Genomic DNA, 19,286 nt, shown 5'->3' with positions numbered 1-19,286 from the left:
GCCGGGTCGTTGTCATCTGCTAGACGCACCGTCATACTTGCGTCACTTGTGTTGCCAATTTTTCTTACGACACGTTGATGATGCATCAAATCACTGATTCCTCTACTGAGTAGCAAAGCTAGATACAGACGAGTGAAACGACTGTCCAAGCTCCATGCAGTTGCAGTAGGGTCTTTGACATGGCTGGCACACGGGGCCACTTAGGTATTCAGGTGAAGGCGATAGCAGCGCCACCAACATTCAATAAAAAAGTGCTTCAGCAGGGAGTTCACGCTGGGCCCACTCTATCTAGTACACTTCACTGTTGGTTTATTTCGTACTCGACTAAGATCTTGAGCGTTAGTTTCGGCCAAGAACTTTAGGAGGTACAGTAAAAGCTTGTCAATTCAAATTTCACGGGGACGCTCACCAAATTTGGATTACCGTATTCACTCTATTCTAACGCACCCTCAATTGTAACATGCACCTAGTGACCGTGACCCTAAAAAAATAAGTCCTTTACAGTACCGCACACGTCATGCTTTCATACACAAATACAACTTTTTTCTCAATAGGAAAAACAAATATTTACTCCTAATGCACTAACATTGCGAGGAAAGATGTTGGCAGTTTCGCCCAAAAGGCAAAGCATTGATTGTGATGGCAAATTAGTAGACAGCTATACGAAGTAAGGATAGTTGTTTTATCGGCCGTATAAACTTGTAAACATTCACTTACTAACTGAATTAACAAGCATGGTGCCACGCATGCACAAGCAAACATGAACACATCCCATTCTATGTTTCCGAAAATCGCTAACAAAACACTGGAGCGTAGTAGCAGGAGCAAGCAAATTGACCTTCGTATTGCCTCTCACTTCAATGCGAACTAAGCGATGAGAACACGGCACAGTGCGCCTAGACACGTAGACTGTCCCCATCACAGATCGCTTTCAAGATAGGACCCGGGCAGCCGTGCCGTACGCAGCTGCCGCTGGAGTAGAACGCCTCTCTTTCTGTTTGTACCAGTCCCGCATACACATTTTGGGAACTCCGAATGTCCGTGATGTGGCCCGATTTCCGCTCCATGATTTCCGTTCGTATCCGCACACGTGATCACTTTCCTTTTAATTGTGGCGTCATGATGAACTCGGCATGACTTCGCAGTCGGCACTTCCATGCTGATAGAGCAAACATAGAAAACGGGAAGACAGATGGTGCACATACTGTATGTAGCACGTGGAGGAAACTACAGCAGCTAGGCTCGAAGCGTGTACGAGGCAACCATATTGAAATGCCGATAGCGATATGGTAGCACATATTTAGGGTCGTACTCGATTCTAATGCATACTTAATTTTTGTACCCGTTTTATCAAAAAAAAAAAAAAGAAAAGTGGGCGTTAAATTCGAGTAAATAATTCAAACCAGTGAAAGTGATAAACAGAAAGCTATATTTGAAAATGAAAGGAATGCGAGTACCATCACTTTTTATTTACGAAAGAAATCCGGGATCATTTTATGCTTTTTTTTCTCTGAAAGCGATTGCTGTAAACTTATTTTCAAGAGCTCGAATGTGTCGGAAAGCATCTTCCTGGTTAGCCGCCTGGTTAGCCCAGATGGTAGAGCGGCTACCCCGGAAAGGCGGTGGTCCCAGGTTCGAGTCCCGGACCAGGACAAATTTTTCTTCAACTGCGAGACTTTTCTTTCGAGGAACCCATATGGGTTTACTTTGTAGCAATTGCTACGATTAGGTGGATGTCTCATATCCCCTTAAGGGTGGAGGCTGCCCTTGGATACCAACATTTTTGTTTGAGATATCGTAATGAAATTTTCAGGATAGACTCATAGCAAAAGCATTAGTAGAACTACAAAATTTCATGCAGTTCACTGGTTCTCAAGTTACAGCAATGTGTCAGAATGGTGCACACAGTTTTCTCATTCCAGGCCTGGAGAATTTTTAAAAGGTGCTGCAACTGTGAAATTCACTATGATGATTCCCAGATGGATACCACAGGGCAAGACAGAGCCCTTTTTTTTAATTTCCTTGCTGAAAAATTTTAGCAGACCACCGTATTAAGTGTTGGTGATTAAGATTTTATCAATCAAAGTTTGATGGAATATCACAAATGACAGACACATTATATATATATATATATATATATATATATATATATATATATATATATATATATATATATAAAAGGCTTGCCTTGCCCTCAGAAATTTATTCAGATACACAATAAAAAAGAACTTCTGGAAATCTGATAAGCGGTTACAGAGATATGGCTGGAACAAGCAGCCTCACCAGCCAAAAAAGTCATTTTGAGAAAATGAGCTTTGAAAGTTTTGAGCACATATACAGTAAAACCTCGTTAAACCGTACCCGCTTAAACAGTAGTTTCGTTTTAAAAGTAGTAAAGTCAAATTCCCAACTCAGTGACCATTGAACATAATGTGTTTTGTATCTGCATAAACCATACCAGGTTATTGCGTACATATTGGTTAACACGTAGTGTTTCCACTTTTCGTCGCGCAAACACGTCGGTGCGTCGTCTTCATCGGGCAGCCCGACAGAACAACAGGTCTTAGAGATCAGAACGGCCTCCAAGCGCTCTGTGCATTTGCGCGTGAAGCCACATCAACATCATTTTATTGGTGGGCATGAATTCGTGGCAGCCACTGACAAGCCATTCGGTGTAGAGCGCCCGAATTCTATCTTTCACTGGCTTGTTCAAACAAACATCGAGCGGCTGGAGCTGTGATGTCATGAACGCCGGGTATCGTGACAACGTTGGTGTTGCATGCAGCCCGCTTGTCCTTGTTGCGCTGGTCAAGGTGGCACCTGAATGCGTCGAGCACAAGCATCGCACACAGACCGAAACTGTCGCCGGGTCTCTTCCGCCAAACGTTATCAATCCAGTCAACAACCAAGTCCGTGGTCATCCAACCTTTTTTATTTGCCCGCAAAATCACGCCACTCGGAAACGATTCCTTTCGGGAGCGTCTTCCGTCTGAAGATAAGATACAGGGGCAGCTTGTGCCCGTCCGCAATGCAACAAAGCATTCCGGTGACTCTAGTTTTTTCGTGGCCAGAAGACAAAACACGCACTTGCTTTTCGCCCTTTTCTTTTCAACGGTTGTGGTGGCAGGCATGTCAAAGTAGAGCCCCATCTTATCGGCATTTCCAGTCTGTCTGAAGTGGTAGCCATTTTTATGGCGCAACTTCAAAACGTACCACTGAGAACTGTGCAATTTCTCTTAATATTCTTCTGGCAATTTTAGGCATATCCCTGTCCACCTTCAAAGAGAAAAGCCTTTTCTTTTCATAAAATTTGATGGCCAGCACCTGCTCTTTCTGTAGGGCTAACTGCATCGCCCGTAATTTAAACAGATCGGTCGTCACCGATCGATGTGCCGCTCGCTGCTCTTGCACGTATTCCGCGAGCAGCTCTTCTATTTCGGCGAAGCGGCCCTGCTTCGGTCCACTGAAACTCTTCCTTGTTGCTTTGAAGGCGAAAATATTGTCCTTTTGTTTGCGCCAGTCCCGCACACAAGTTTCGGGAACTCTGAACGCGTGTGATGCGGCCCGATTTCTGTCCGTCTCTGCGCACACGATAACTTTCCTTTTAAATGCGGTGCATGGTGGACTCTGCGTGTCTTCGCAGTCGGCGCTTCCATGCTGATTGAATAAACGCAGAAAACGACAGGCGGTAGACTAGGTTACACCAGCGTCTGGTTACACGTACAACATGGAGGTATGCACGTGGAGGAGGCTACGACAGCTAGGCTAGAAGCACGTACGAGGCAGCCATTTTTCGAATGCTGATGGCGATATGGTAACATGGATTTAGGGTCATACTCGATTCTAACATGCATGCAATTTTTGGACCCGTTTTATCGGAAAAAAGGTGCGCGTTAGATTCGAGTAAATACGGTAATACTTTGTTATTGACAAACGAGGAGAGGGGGTTAACCGAGGGTCCCGATTTTTATTAGTCATATTATAAGCAGCCAACAAACACTGACACCAAGGAAACATAGGGGAAATTACTTGTGCTTATTAAATGAAAATAAATATCCGGCAATGTTGCCGGATTCGAGACCCTCGAATCCGGCAACATTGATGCCTTCAGGTTGCATGTGTGGGTTTATTGACCGGTTGCCTTCACCCAAAAAGATCACGTTCTCGTGACGCCTGCGGCAAAAAGGACGTTCCACGTCCGCCGACAAGGTCTGTGTGTGGTGGCGCTGGCTAACACTCCCAGGGTTCTACTAGGACACATAAATACTCAAGAAAGTGGATGGGGAAACAGCGCCGCGGTAGCTCAATTGGTAGAGCATCGCACGCGAAATGCGAAGGTTGTGGGTTCGGTTCCCACTTGCGGCAAGTTGTTTTTTCATCCACTTCAATTTCCATTAATTTATCATTTCTTTATTTTCATTTAATAAGCACAAGTAATTTCCCCTATGTTTCCTTGGTGTCAGTGTTTGTTGGCTGCTTATAATTTGTTATTGACAGTGTTTCAAAATGCTTCGATTGATGGACTTGGAGATTGCAGCAGAAGTAGCAGCCAAACGAAGACGGTGTCGAGGTTGATTCCATAAGTGCTGATGTTGTCCCGCTCCTAACTTCAACAGGTGCTGTAGCTGCTCTGGCCCTTCTATGCCGCTACTGTGGCACAATAGAGGGCTCCGGCCTATCGCTTGCAGATTGTTTAGACTATGTTGAGGACTCCATGTTTAAGCACGCAGCTGCCAATAAGAAGCAGGCTACACTGCTGCAGTACTTTCAGCCAAATAAATACTTTGTGTGAAGCTTCAAATGCGTATTACCTGCGTCACGATTGGGGCGCAATCAGAGATCGTTGTTTGGAGCACGCATTTGGCCTAGGGCTTCGTGTGGCTGACGAAGTCGGCGCTGCCTAATTGCGCTGGCTAATTGCGTTCGGTGCAATTGACTGCGCGCTCACGGCCGACGAATTCGGCGCGGCCTAGGCCAATTGCGCACAGTGCAACCGAACGCATGCTCTGAACAACAATCCCCGATCGTGCCCTTGGTTCATTGATTGATTTGCATAAGTTTTTGGTGCATTTTTTAATGTGATTTTATATATGGAACTCTGGCTATATCGAACTATTTTGCGATCACTGCGCTGTTCGATATATCGAGGTTCGACTGTATATCTATTAGTACTTCGTTATATCCATTATTGTATGCACTGCTTATGAATCCTTATAGGGATTTTAAGGGGAATTTGACTTACTTTGTTATGTCCATTATTTCGTTATGCAGTCGACTTCCATTAATTTCGGCCACGATGGGACCAAGAAATATGATCAATTTATCCGGCAGGCCGAATTAAAGGGGTTCTGAACCACTTTTTAATAAAGTTGAGCGATGCATTTGAACTTAAAATAGACTATATTTCAGAAATACTTTGCCAGAAAATGAATGAGGAGAAAGGGAACAAGTAATTCAATGCATTCACCAGATGCAGAGTTATTGACAATTACAGGTTGCATATGGTCCCATTCGTGGTGCTCCTATTCCTTCTTTAATAATGCCTTGAACTTCAAAGGTTATGGCTGAGTAGGGTGCTCCCACAATGCTCCGCCTTCTAAATGTCACCGTGGTGCGCAGTTCAAATTTCATTTTAGATGTTCACATAGATGCCACTACTTCCGTAGATGCACCAAATGCGGTTGTCCTCGGAGAGCAGCAGTGCACTCGGCCAGTGGAATCGTTGCTGTGATATCTATACTGCGTAGCAGACCACAGCTACACACAACTGTAGTGTATATGTGCAGCGTTTGCTTTGTACACAACAGGGCTTGAGTGCGCACTCGTACTGAATGCTCCAGTCTGGCTGTGCTACGAGGTGCGGACCAGCTTTGTTGCTACATGGTGCAGACCAGCTTTGTCTCGCACCAGCTTGAGCAATGGCTAGTAGCCACATCCAACTTGCGTATATTGAAGCGCTATCAGGAGTGAGCGCACCTGGCAACTGCATATGTTGTCTGACCTTAAGTTTCGCCGGGTTCGAGGCTAGTTGAGAGTTCGAAACCAGCCAAAATTATCATGACTCGACGGCTACGACACCGATAAGCAGGCTGGCTAAAGTTTAATCCCTACGCAGGTGGCCGCAGCTGAGCGTGAGTAGACGATAGTCAGCTTCTTCCGGAAGTATGTAATTCTTACTGAAATTTGAAAGCAGATTTTCACCTACTTCAGCCTTTTTATTAAACTGCGTCAATAAACATATGCATTAACAGTGGGAAGAAGCGCACTGATCCAAACACCATTCTTGATTGACTTAAGCTATTAGCCAATAGTAGCCCCGTGTGGAAATCTGCTATATTACGAAATAAAGTAGCCCAAAATGAGTGAGGAGCAGGGTTCTGTTGAATAGAGCGTTTGAGAAAAAGGTGACTTTGGGGTCTGCTTGCAAGCCCCACGCACTGTGCATGACTGCAGAATTTCGCTGAGATGTTCACTGCAGTGTATGCTATTCGTGACTGTTCCTTTTTTCACTGAGCCCGATGGGTGGTAAAGCGCCAAAACACATTGCTGATTCATTTGGCAGTATTTACCTGATTCTAATGTCTCCCCAAATAAAACGCAGGCCTGCTTTCTGTGTGTCCAAAGCAGAAAACTAGCGTAGAAATGGCCCTGGACACGTACGCTTTAGGTGCTAGTGAAAGCGCGTGAGGGTGTGCCAAGAAAGATAGTGGCTCTTCATGAGTGCTGTCTTCCTGCGTGAGCAAAGGGTAAGAAGGGGAGGGTAACGGGGAGGGAGGTTGGTGTGCATATCCTTTTCTAGTGTGGCTGTTGCTGTGCATGGCTGAGCGCCTACACAGCCCATGCACCCTGTTTTAGAGGTAATCTGCTGCTGAGCGAGCTGAGCTGGTGTGGCATGGTGCACTGTCTTCCTGTGCATTTAGTGCTGGAGGTTGCGCAATCTCAAGTTTCGGAGATGCGTTGAAGCGAGAGGCAGACTGGCTGCCAGCGTGTTTTATGATAGCGTCATCGCAGTGCGGGCGACACTATCAGCCGAAAGGGCAGAATGAACATGAAAGCGTGACTGGGTTCGCTTTGTACCGCCACTGTGAAGATATTGTCGACACGGCAGGAAATCGTATGTTCCGTCCCCGACTGTCAAGTTCAACAAAATAATTTTTTCTCATTCAAATTTGCTTTTTTTTTCTGGTTGCCCGATAATTCGTCGAATTTTGCAGTCCCTTCCGTGCAAGAAAAATCTATTGGAGACTGTAGTTATTTCCACAAAAGACTGAATTGCAGTATAATGATGTTTCTATGTAATGAAGCAAATGGCCAAGTTTACAAATTTCGTTATATCGAGGTTTAACTCAAGTGTGTCTACCAACCGGGAAAACTGGGAATTCTCAGGGAATTTGTGCTTCCATCAGGGAAATTAGCTGTAATTTTATTGAAAGGGAACGAAAGTCGCGTTAATGCTGGCTCCAGTAACAGAGTAATCGCAACGAAACGTCATTGACGCCGTGTTGTCGGCTCGAGGTATTGCCAGAGTACAGTTAATGACCAATTTTCCAGGCATGACCGATAATTTGCACGGCTTCACCGCACCACGACGTATCCCATAGAGTCCATGTAAATTGCCCTGACTGCAGGTTCAAAATGGCATTAATCAAAGCCACCACCGCCGCCACTTTTGTTATCTTGCCGCCTCGAACCGGCGTTCACGCGCAGATCTGTTGGCAGCCATAGCCACCACCATGGCAACGCTAGGCCTAACTGCTTCTACATTCGCTATTAAGCTTCTTGCCGTGTGGTGTCGTGTTTTTCATTGAAAGAATTCGGTGCTGTCAGCAATGGCACCGACTGTGCCTTTATAATCCTAGCGATTGGCTTTGAAGCTCGGAAAGCACAGCACGTTGCGTAATGCCAGTCTCTGAAAATTAGCTTCGCCTCAATATAGGAATGTTACGCGGTGAAGCATAAGCAAGGGATGGGGCAACTGTCACGGGACACAGTATGTATTCCTAAACTATACATGCGTGCACCCCCGTCTCCTGTCACAGTACAAGCACCGATATGCCTAATAAGTGTACTGGCAGGCCTTAAGGGCAGTTAAAGACATGCATTCATTTTTTCAGACTGCCCAATTTTTCGGCCGTTTTCGCGGCCCCTAGCGAGTCCAAATAATCGGACGTTGACTGTACAACTGACCTAGAGGATGCTTCAAATACTCCATGGGGCGAACACGTGGCGGAAGAAGGATGAGAATAGAAAGGACCGACGCATTGAGGAATGAACGGGAAAGGAAGCGTCCTATCGCCTTTTTGAAGGAGATTGAGCTCAAAAAACAGTGTTGGCCGACGCCAAGATGCAGGTGTCCTTTGTCCAAACCAAAATAAACTCTTTAAAGCAGTGAAACCCAACACTGAGATGTTGTGCACAGACTGAGAGTATGTCAGTACAGTTGAGGTTGACTTTCCAGCTGCTGAGAGAGAATCTTAGTTGTGAAAAAGTTCAGGCCTCATACTGATGAGCTTGCTATCAGTTGATAGAAATAGCTCATATTCAAAAATATTTACTTCTGTATGCATCTCCTTTTCATTTGTATTTGAAAAGGTTCAACTCGATTTGGAATGGGCTTTACCATTTTTTTTCGAATATACTTTATTCGCTGTGAATTTTACTAACACCTTCCTTCTGTTTTCTTTTTGAATAAAATAGATATTACTCCTTACTATTCAAATTGGATTTAGTCATTTTTTGTTTCAACATGCTTACTAGACAGTGACAGCATCAGGCAACATGGTGTCAGCTCGACTTGACATAAAACAAAGTTCTGGCTCATTCAGGGAATTGTGCACGGGGAAAACCTGGAAAACTCAGGGTATCTGGAAATGTCAACTTAGTAGACACCCTGTAACTGTATAGGCTATGCATTTGAGGTGTACAGTGCAACAAACATTGCAGAAGCTGTCAGCAAATGCAGTGAAATCTGGATGTAACAAATCTTGCAGGATCACTGAAGATCATTCATTATTTTGAAATACTGTTGTATCAAAAACACTTCAATTGGCATTTAGTTTTTAACAAGAGGAATTGCCTACATTTGCAAGCACTTCATCCTCAGATGCGTTTATGGCGATGACAGACTATGCGGTAGGAGTGAGAATGTGCATTTATGTGAAGTCGTCATTGCCTGGTGTGTACACAACTTGTACAGACCACCGCAAACCTGTTAATACTACATGAGTGTGTGCTGGCCGTACATTCATGCCTTGTGCCAACAGTCACTGACTAAGATTACGCGCCACAGTTCTGAGCATGTGCCATTTCTGGTAGTATAAAAAATTGTGCTGCAGGGTAACAGCAATCGTGACACAATTTTTGAATGCGCGCTGACTCTCACACAGGAACCATGCAGCGGCATGTTTTTTCAGAGTGTAGGTAACAACATGCCTTTGAACCATTATGCCTGCTACATGTAAGCTTGCTGATAATGCTAGTGTTTCTCAGCACTTACGTTGTTCACATTCTGAAAGCTCTACATGCTCTGCCACTGTGCATCGTTGCAAAACATTACTAAAGCCCTGAAGCTTCCATGAATTTCGTCTTTTTCTTGTGTTATTCGGCAACTTGCTAATTGATCTCTGGTTTATGTCGCATTTTAACTTGTAAGCAAATTCTTGTTTCTCCTTAATTCATAAAAATTGTTGCGACTGTGAATAATGCAACGGGTGCGATCTCGCGATTCGCAGTGCTGTGTTGCAGGCCGCTGTTACTGCAGGCGTATAGATAGGGCTGGTGCAGGTATGTTATCACAGCTGTCAAGGAAGATTTGCTGCTGAAGGTGCTGTGCTTATATTTTCATGGCCTCACAAGTCCAAATTTGTTATTTTGAGCTGCGTCTAGTACTCTCTAATACTGCTTGTTATTTTGAAATTTTCGGTGTTTTGAAATTCGTAGTACATGCTGAAATATTTTTATGTTAAAACCGTAAGGTTTTGGCTGGGTATATTTCAAATTTTAGTTTATCTGAAAAACTTCAGAATTATTAATGTGAAGTTTGTAGCAATGAGATGTCACTTAACATGAAAGGCATGTTAAGGCATTGCATTTTGCATGCTAATGTCCAACTCGCTGACTGCATTGCAATGGATGATTAGTTGCCTGCTTGGTCATTATTAGTGAAATATTCAGATGTGTACAGTAGGGAAAAGCATGTCTGGTTCATTTGAAGGTGCGCCTCACACTGCTTCCTCACTACTAAGGAAGCTGCGACACTTTCATCATTCTGTAGATGTTTCGTATGGGTTCACTAAGATCAGTTTCCGTGTATATTAAGAAAAAAAAAAAAAGCCTGACAGATTACATGGTAAATAAAAGCATGATGCAAAATGCTTTTCATCATTGTTTTCATTAATCATTTAAAAAATTGAATCTCCTGTGAACTCTGAATCAAGGATGCTTAGTGTATTTAACATTTAAAAAATATTTTTTGCTGAAATTTCTTTCATGAGTTGTTGTGCCAGTTAACCTCGTAAAGAGTGCATTTGCGAGAATTCTGGGGTACCTTTTGTTACCTTGAGTTAGCTTTATTTTTTAAATGCTAAACTTCCCTGTATCTTCATGGTGTTAAAGTATTTGATTGTGGAGTTGCATAAGCCATATGCACTTCTGTCATGATTTTTATAGAATCAGATCAAGGAGCTGTTGATGAGTGCTGGGTTTCCTGAGGTGTCAGTGGCACCAGAAGCATACAACTTCAATGGTGTCGACCCCAAACTTGATGTGGTAAGTTTGTTACGCAGAACTTTTTGAAGAGCTTGAATTTAGATAGAAACCACCAAGCTGTTGGTCCACTGTTATTCTGTTGCTTTGTTCCTCGCATGCTGATTTTCGCATGCTGTTTGGTGCGTGCAGACCGCTTGCGGTCTGCACGCACCAAACATTCTTAAGCAGATGCCCTATTTCATTTCTTTCATCACTTTCCGCACGTCGATGAAAAAAAAAGAAAGCTACAACCAAACTTGCCTTGGCTTTATTATTTGTAGGCTTTATAATGGTTGTGGTCAACAACAAAAAAGGCGCCTTTCGATTCTTCTCGTCTGCACTCGTGGGCACGCAACAAATCGCGAGCGGCAACGATATTGGCCACGTTTACACTGGTACGTTAGAAGTGTACCCTTTCATACGCCTACGCTTGTAACACAGCTAAGATATTCGCACACCCGTAGCAGAAGTGTGCCGTATTAAGATGATAGTGAAGACAAATGCCGCAGTTTCCGCAGCATGCCCGCCATGGATTTCTATGTCACTGGTAGCTAAGCGCGCCCATCTCTGTTTCTGTCCCCTCAAAGTGGTCTTGGCTACGTTATGGCCGCAAACTTGCCGATAGTAATGACATTATTCATTACTTATACGGAAGAAATTGTTTCAATGCACGTAATGTACTCGCGAAAAGAACAAAAGTCTCGTTCGGCTTGCTCCGCCGGCCGCCATATTTGTTTTGGTGTCGCGCACTGTTACAGCAGCAGCCGCCTGCTTGTTGACCTGTTGTCATCCCGCAGCAAACGCGGGATGAAAAAAGATATTTTTCGCGGGAAATTTAATCCGCACAATGATCGCATCCCTGAATTTGCGTAAATTTTTTTTTTACAAAAAAGTGTAATCATTATGCGAGTAAATACGGTATTCCGCAACGTGCTGAGAATGTAGGCCTTGTTTTTCAGAATTGTAGACAATGAGTTGCACGCAATCCCAAATTCGTCGGTGATCTCCATCTGCTTTATGCCCTTTTCAACCTGGGCAATAATTGCAGCCTTATTTTGTAGCATCAAAATGTTCTGCTTTTTGGCTGGAGGTGCCAACTTGGCAGGCTGGTAATGTAGACGGTCCAATTGCCGCACACACAGCTGATGCACCCTAGCACCAACTGCATACACTGACGACACTGTGCACACACGATAACGTGCACGGTACACAAAACGTCATCGAAGTCTTCACGTGTAGATGTGGCTAGTCGGCGATTATGGATCAACATGCCACGCAGGTACAGTGAACTAGAAGGCTTTCTAGTGGTGTGAGTGGCTTCCTGGGAGCGGGCCTTTCAGCGTGGAATGATGTGGTGGCGCTGGCGTCGACCACTCTTGACAAATGTCGCCAACCGCACTGCAGCCTGCATCGGTGCAGCATTATACTGAATGGGGTTTCTTACGAGAAACTTTCTAGCAGGCACTATGGAAGGAAAAAAAAAAAAAATCCACATACGCATACGGAACGAAGAAGTGTTGGTGTGTCCTGTGTATCAGTACGAGGCTAGGAACAAAAAGGGGGTGCACTGGTTTAGCAAGTTCACTTTATGTCAGCTATAGTTGTTCAGCTGTTCGTAAGGAAAGCGTACCCGTACAGATGCGCTCGGTAATGGGAGGTGCCTGAAGTATATTTGAAACAGCTTTGCTGATTACTTCAGTGTTATACGCAAATAGAGCTGTTAGAATAACCGGCACCGCTATCATCATCTGAGCATGCTCGAAGGTGCGTCACGTACGAATGGGTGCACCCATCAGACATTCTATCATATTTCCTTACACCCATTTTTTTTCTCACGTTTCTGTTCTCTGTGCAAAATTACTGAATACATGCACACTGTACCATTCCTTTATTTCAGTAGTTCTGTGCACGTAACTGGCCGTGCTGGCGTTTAAAACACTATTTAATCAAAATAATCTTAGTATCACTTTAAATTTACATGTCCACATGTTAAAAACTGCAGCTCACTTCCATGTATACTGAGTAGGCAGCAATTACATGATCACTCTTTCTCTGCCAGCTTTTATCTGCCGCTATGTTGCAGTCACCGCTGCCCAGATATGACAACTTGTTGCAGACGCAACAAGATAGACTAGTTTTGAATACATAATTACTTTTGCCAATACACTGCACAAATGTTTTGAGAGCTCACTCTATGTTAGGTTTACCAGTAGCATGGAAGAAATACAACACTTTACTGTATACATCTTGTTTCCCATTTCTCCCAGCTTGCGATCATCAGACGTGAGAACAAAAGCACATGTTATTTATTCACATTGTTCAAAAACAGTTTCATATTGGCACATTGATTCAAAAATTAACACAGTGCGTTATAATAGGCACAAGAATGGCAGCAGCCATTTATATGGCACTGCAGCCATTTATAATCGACTTAACTTCAGTTGCTGCCGCGCACTACGTTTCTCATCATCAGACTTGTTCAAACCCTTGATGTAGAAATGCATTCATGTGACGACGTAAAAAAACGATCAACTTCGCGGTTTATACCTTGCAATGTTCACCACAACCAACATCACCAATGCTGCTCCTGTTGATGACTGCCAATATATCCATCATATTGTCTCAATGTAGCTAACTCTTGCTAAAAGAGCCAGTGAAAATATCTTCAAGTTCACTGATAAACTCTGAAAGCTTCAGTGAAGGGCAGAGAAGACCAGCGAAGTCGTAGGATTTCGTGAAAACGGCAGCATTTAAGCACTTTCCATCTGAAGCAGGCAGCAGAAGCTGGTTCATGCATGCACTACACTTTTTCAGTACACCCTTCCTTGCGACAAAGCCTGCCGCATAATAAGTAAGTCTTGAGTCACTACAGTGAATATTTTCTGGGTTGTCCAGTACAGTCAGAGAGCTGCTATCAAGCGAACCTTCGGCGCCTTCAAGATCTCCCTCAACAAGCAACAAGTCAACTGCTGCTTGTACGAACTAGCAGTCTGGTCTTCAACTGTCAAAAGCGAGCTTACAAATTATTCTTGAACGTTTGATCCAATGACGCTCTTGGCAAGGTTGTAATAGCTAAGGCAATTAATGGCAATTAATGCCGCTTTGCGGAGCCAGAGTTTTTCGTGTTAAATATGCATGCAGGTTGGGCAGAATCATTGGAACTGCATTAGGGGCAACCATTGCGTCCCCCTTGGCATTCGAACTTCAACACCATTAATTGTGTGTACATAGTCTCTTGCAATAAAATGTGGTTCAATGTGCAACTCGTGCACAGTGCAATTAACGTCAAGCCAAGCGGCTTGTCAAGCCGATTGAGGTTATGTTTCCAAAGTCTTCATTCTTCGTCTTTCGGGGCTTTAAAAAGAGATAATGTACAACTTTGTTACACACACGCATATCCAGTTGTGCAACCTGGTGCGTAACAATGGTTTAGACGCTGCTTTTTTAGCCGTTTCACGAAGATAAACAAGCACACGACATGGAAACAGTCACACTGGCCATGCCGCAGAGTAAACTAAATGGGAAGAGTGGGCGATGACAGCGCCGCCACTACTTTCGCCACAAGCGGGGACAGGGGCAAGCAAGGGGAGTACGCTTCGGTCACGCCACTAGAAAGCCTTCTAGTTCACTGTAATGCGGGCCATAGAGTTTCATACAGTAATTACTAGAGGGAACTCTGGCACTAGTGTCTACGGTAGCTGCAATGGGAGCGGTTGAGCCAGCATGGGAATTATGGGAAGTACATGGATTTGCCCAAACTTTGTCTTTCTGGCTTCAGATGGCTTCGTGACTTTGTAAACTTGTCATTTTCAACAATGTACTGCGTGATAAATAGTTAAATACATATTAAAATTGTCCGACGGCAGAATTCGAACACACAACCTCTAGCACAGAAGCCTGATATTGAAACCATTACGTCATGGACGCATTCATCGACAAGCAATATGAAACGCCCTTATGAATTTATCACGGGAAAACCAGTGCCTTGAGACACTTGGCACATTTCGATTTGGCCACCTTGGTCAAGCTCAGTTGTTGCGATTAGTAGTGATTGTGCGTGTTCGCGTCTTCTGTACTTCAAAGAATATAGATTGCTCTGAAATTTATGACAATGAAGGCATATAAAGCATAATAAACAAAGCCACAAGAACGTCTGAATCTACAAGCACGAAGGTCAGACAAAGCCATGTAAGTACTACCAATCATTCCCATGGTGGCTCAACGATTGCAGCACTAGAGTTCCCTCTAGTATATTGTAGGAAACTCTGTGATGCAGGCGTTCTGCTCCACATTGGTTCATTCCATAATGGCACACTGGATATAGATGTTCCCACTGTGAGGTCACCTCAGCTGTTTGTCTCTTTTCTTTATTTAAAAAGAAAAGTATGTTACATTTCCGGTCAGGACACTGTGCAATACTCACCCGTTACAAATGATAAATCACAATCATCATTATCATTGCTGTCACCTGTTGTCAGGTGCAACTGCTCCACTGCTTTTCTCCATAAACAAAAATGGCAGCTACCATGCAAGTGCGCTGCAGCAGTAGTTTATGCTGTTTAAGGGCACAACCAATGCATTTGAGCAGTTTTTGGACACTGTTAGCATTATGTGAGTAGATAAGATGCGAACTGCCGTTTCAGAAAATTTTGTTAATCTGGGATTGCTGTCAAAAAAAAAATTTTGTTGTTGTTGTGAGATATGAAATGCATTGACTCCTATGGGCGTTCACCGGGGATCCGAAAATATTTCATTACGGTGAGAATTTCGTTGCCTTGGTCGGGATTTTGTTATCATGGGTTTCGACTGTATCATCTACTGAGGTGTGACAAGCCTAAGCAGTTTTGCTGTTATGAATGGTTTCAAAAACCTCCGTATCTAACATGAGAATTAGTGCGCCCTAAACATTGTGGGTGACGGCAAATGCAGCATACGAGTGTCAATTGAGATTTCAAAATATAGGATGTCGGCCTGTGTAGGCATGCAAATTCATTAGCGACTGAGGTGGTAGAAAATGACAAAATTTGGATCTGTCCTGCAATGAGTCTGTCAACTGTTTTCAAATTATGCTATGTATATATCAGTTTGCATGAGCTTCAGTTACAATACATTCTTCTCTTTGCACCTTTATACCACAGATTGATCTCTCTAAAGTCTGGCTGTAGGTTGTAACCAATTCTATTTTTTAGTGCAGATAGAGTTACGCTTTAAAATGATGATTAGGTATTGCTGCCTTTGCATGCACACACCAGAATTGCATTTTGAAGTAACTTATAATGCAGAGTTTTAGACTTCTGCATTGAAATGTGCTGTGGCTGCAGTGATTGCTCTGCATCAGACCTATTGAGATTGCTTAAATGTTTGGTAGCCAGTAGGGTCCAGAAATGAGCGTTTCTCAATGGCAACTGACCTGTCAATTGTTTTTTTTTTTTTTTTTGCTGGCAGATGTGTTTTTCTGTTTTGCTGTTAAGGATTTCAACTAATTGTGACTTCACTTTTGAGTTTGAATTCTGAATAAGCGTGGCTCATATATGCTCATAAAACCATGCATTTGTGATGGCTTTGTGAAATTATTAAAAATAGCGAATTTGAAACAAAATGACCATCTTTACTGACAAAACGTTTTAGCAGTGGTGGGCATTAATACTTATGGGACGTATGCCTCTACAGTTAATATTCAATTACTATATTTTTTAAATAATTACTTTAGGATGTATGTTGTAACTTTTTTATTAAGGGAAGCAAGCACTCAAAGCATAATCTCTTGCTAGAAATTTGGTACCCTGCAACAGTTGTGAAATTTTGTTAGCCACTATATTAATTATCAAATGTGCCAGTTCTGATCCAAAAACTATTTGCCTTAAATTCTCCATTTTTAATACTCGGAGGCACCTGTTAAAAAGCCCCTCACCAGGCCCCATAGCAAATTTTGGTTATATGCTGGAAGTTACGTGTCCTCTAGGGAGCGTTCCGCCACAAAAATTTTTCAAGTCGGCTAACTAATAGCCGGGATAGGAATATTTTAATGCAGCGAACCCATGATTTCAGCAGGCTGGCTCCACTGCCAAGCGAGACGCTCACTCCACTCGCCCTGTCTAGCCTCCGCAAGCGAAATTCCTTCCCTGAGTTCTCCCATACCGGACCTCGAGGATCGTGTGACGCAGACATCACAGGCCCCGGCTTCATTTTCTTTCTCCTCGCTTTTTCTTTTCTTTTTTCCCCCTTTTTTTTCTCTGGTGCTGCGCACTTTCGCTGACAGCGTTGCGCGCGACCTCTTGTGATTCTCATTTCGCCCAGTGCACGATTTTGCACACTGTGCGCAAGGACATATGACTAGCAGTATAATTCAGTGCTACATGAATACTGAGGCAGAACAAGCGGATTGCAGAGCATGATCACGCACTTGAACACGGTAGAAAATGGCATTGTTTGGGTACCTGCGCACATGACTGCATGACCATGGGAACAAGCAGACGAAGCGGAAGTACATCTCTTTGTTTGGTGGGAAGTAAAACAAAAAACATGTAGACATTCTTTTTGTGTGTTTAATTATTTCTCTAACCTTCAATTTGTCAATTCAAGCAACAGATCACACAAATAACAGATGTTGCCTTGGATAATTCTCGAAATCACGTGTCACCACGAGCGTTGTCATACTGCGGACATGAGGACATAGGCACAGGGACCCAAGTACGTCACCGTTTGGCTTGGAGCACGATCGCCAGAGGGAAAGGGGAAACGGTGTTTGGGTTTAAATTTGAGACCTTTCCACGGCACGTAGCGATGTAATACTTTGCAGACGCGATCGTTAGCACGCATTGTATGGTCTGCGCTTGTCAGCTCAGAATGGCCAGACCTGGTGAGGGGCCCTTCAATAAAACACTTATTATATGTGCATTCATTCTGGTTGTGACAGTAAGCCACATTGTTGACTTATTTATGCTTGCTGCAGATGGTGGCTCTGCTGGTGCTTGGCCATTACCCGAACATTTGCTATCACAAAGAAAAGCGTAAAGTGCTCACTACTGACAACAGGTCAGCCCTCATCCACAAGACTTCAGTCAACTGCACCAATCTGCCAGCATCCAAGTTCCCAAGCCCATTTTTTGTCTTCGGTGAAAAGGTGAGCTTTGGTAAAAATGCAGGCATGGGCTCATTCTTGCAAGTTAATTGTGAGCACCCATTTTGAGGTAGCACTGCAAGGTCTGACTACTTATAAAGCAACTTCTAGCACATGTCAGTGATGCAAAGCTGTGGCTTGCTGCAAGGTGAAATATAGGGAAAGTGAAATGTAAGAGAAGGAGCTGCCGGAATTCAAATAGGAAATATCTTTTGTTAGCTTGTACAGTTGACTTCCATTATTTTGACCCTGACGGGACTGCCGAAATTGATTGAATTATTCGGTGGGTCGAATTCAATTTGTAGCATTTGCCTGATTTCAACACGCCCTGAATCAAACACGCTCCCCCTTTTTATGCACCCAAAGTAGAAAACTAAACTGGAAATAAAATTACTGTTCCTAAGCAAAGTAGAAAACAAATGTGTGCTCGATTTCTTAGAAAGAAAAATGAGCAAGGATCTGATATACATTTCACAATAACGAACTTGTTTTCTAAGGTGAGCTTCACCGCAATACAGCAGTGTTGTGCGGTAAAGCATATGCACGCCGCGAAAGCGGTTTTGGTTGTGTGATTTCGCAGTGCAGGCAATTTCCGCCCAATTTTCTTGAAATATAAAGGTGCGCATTAGAATTAGGTAAATATCGTAATCAGACATTGTGAGCTGCTGCTATTGCTTAAAAATCTTTCTATGGCAGACCAAAAATAGGTGTTTGCGATACATGATGTGTGTTCAATGCATATGTCCCCCAAGATCCACCAAGACATGCTGCAACTAAAGGGGTCGCATCAAGATAGGGGTCACAGGCGTGCATGCTGACTGGCAAGTTTGAATTATCCGTCAAAGGCCAATTTTAGGATTGCGATAACGAAAGTGTAGGCCCGTAGAAATGCATGGGCACTGGCTGGGACTTTAGGTCAGGATCAAAGTAATCGAAAAATTGAATTTACTGGAGTCGAGTTAATGGAAGTCTACTGTATTTTTTAGCGTGCTATTCACATGAAATATTGCGAAAATGAAAGCAACTTCGAAAGTGATTGCTGTTCATACATACGCTTTCCTTTGGCCTAGAAAGCTCATGGCCCCGATTTTCCAGCAATGCCTTTCATGCTATTCCTTTTCACGTCTTTCCCGCTTCGTCAGGGGTCAAAGTGACGGTCAGCACACATTACCAATGGGATCAGCTGGCCATGAACGATGGATGGCATAGAATTGAGCGGATAGAATTACAAAATAGTGGCTTGTATCTCTCACCATTTTCATGCTACAGCTGTATGAAATCTTCATCAGCGACTACTAGATCAACCAGGCTTCACTAGCTCCGATTTCAAGGAGGCACAGGCGACATGGTTGACAAGTATGCGAGTCGCATATCAAAACAATAATATTTCTATTTTCGCTCGACTTAGTGGCGAAATTAG

The 19,286-nt window shown here is 43.5% G+C and overlaps 1 protein-coding gene across 2 annotated transcripts in view; it reads left to right on the top strand.

The window, feature by feature from the left end:
- Positions 1-19,286, top strand: part of mle (dosage compensation regulator mle) — a 148,529-nt gene that overhangs the window by 111,582 nt on the left and 17,661 nt on the right. For both annotated transcript variants that reach the window (XM_075691152.1, XM_075691153.1), the window contains 2 exons: positions 10,669-10,767; positions 17,699-17,869. In XM_075691152.1, coding sequence (XP_075547267.1) covers positions 10,669-10,767; positions 17,699-17,869 — 270 coding nt within the window. The remainder of the gene's footprint in view (positions 1-10,668; positions 10,768-17,698; positions 17,870-19,286) is intronic.

This window comes from Dermacentor variabilis, chromosome 1 (genome assembly GCF_050947875.1).
Source record: "Dermacentor variabilis isolate Ectoservices chromosome 1, ASM5094787v1, whole genome shotgun sequence".
Lineage (NCBI taxonomy): Eukaryota > Metazoa > Arthropoda > Arachnida > Ixodida > Ixodidae > Dermacentor > Dermacentor variabilis.
Note: the sequence above shows the minus strand (reverse complement) of the source record. Positions and strands in the feature narration are given on the sequence as shown.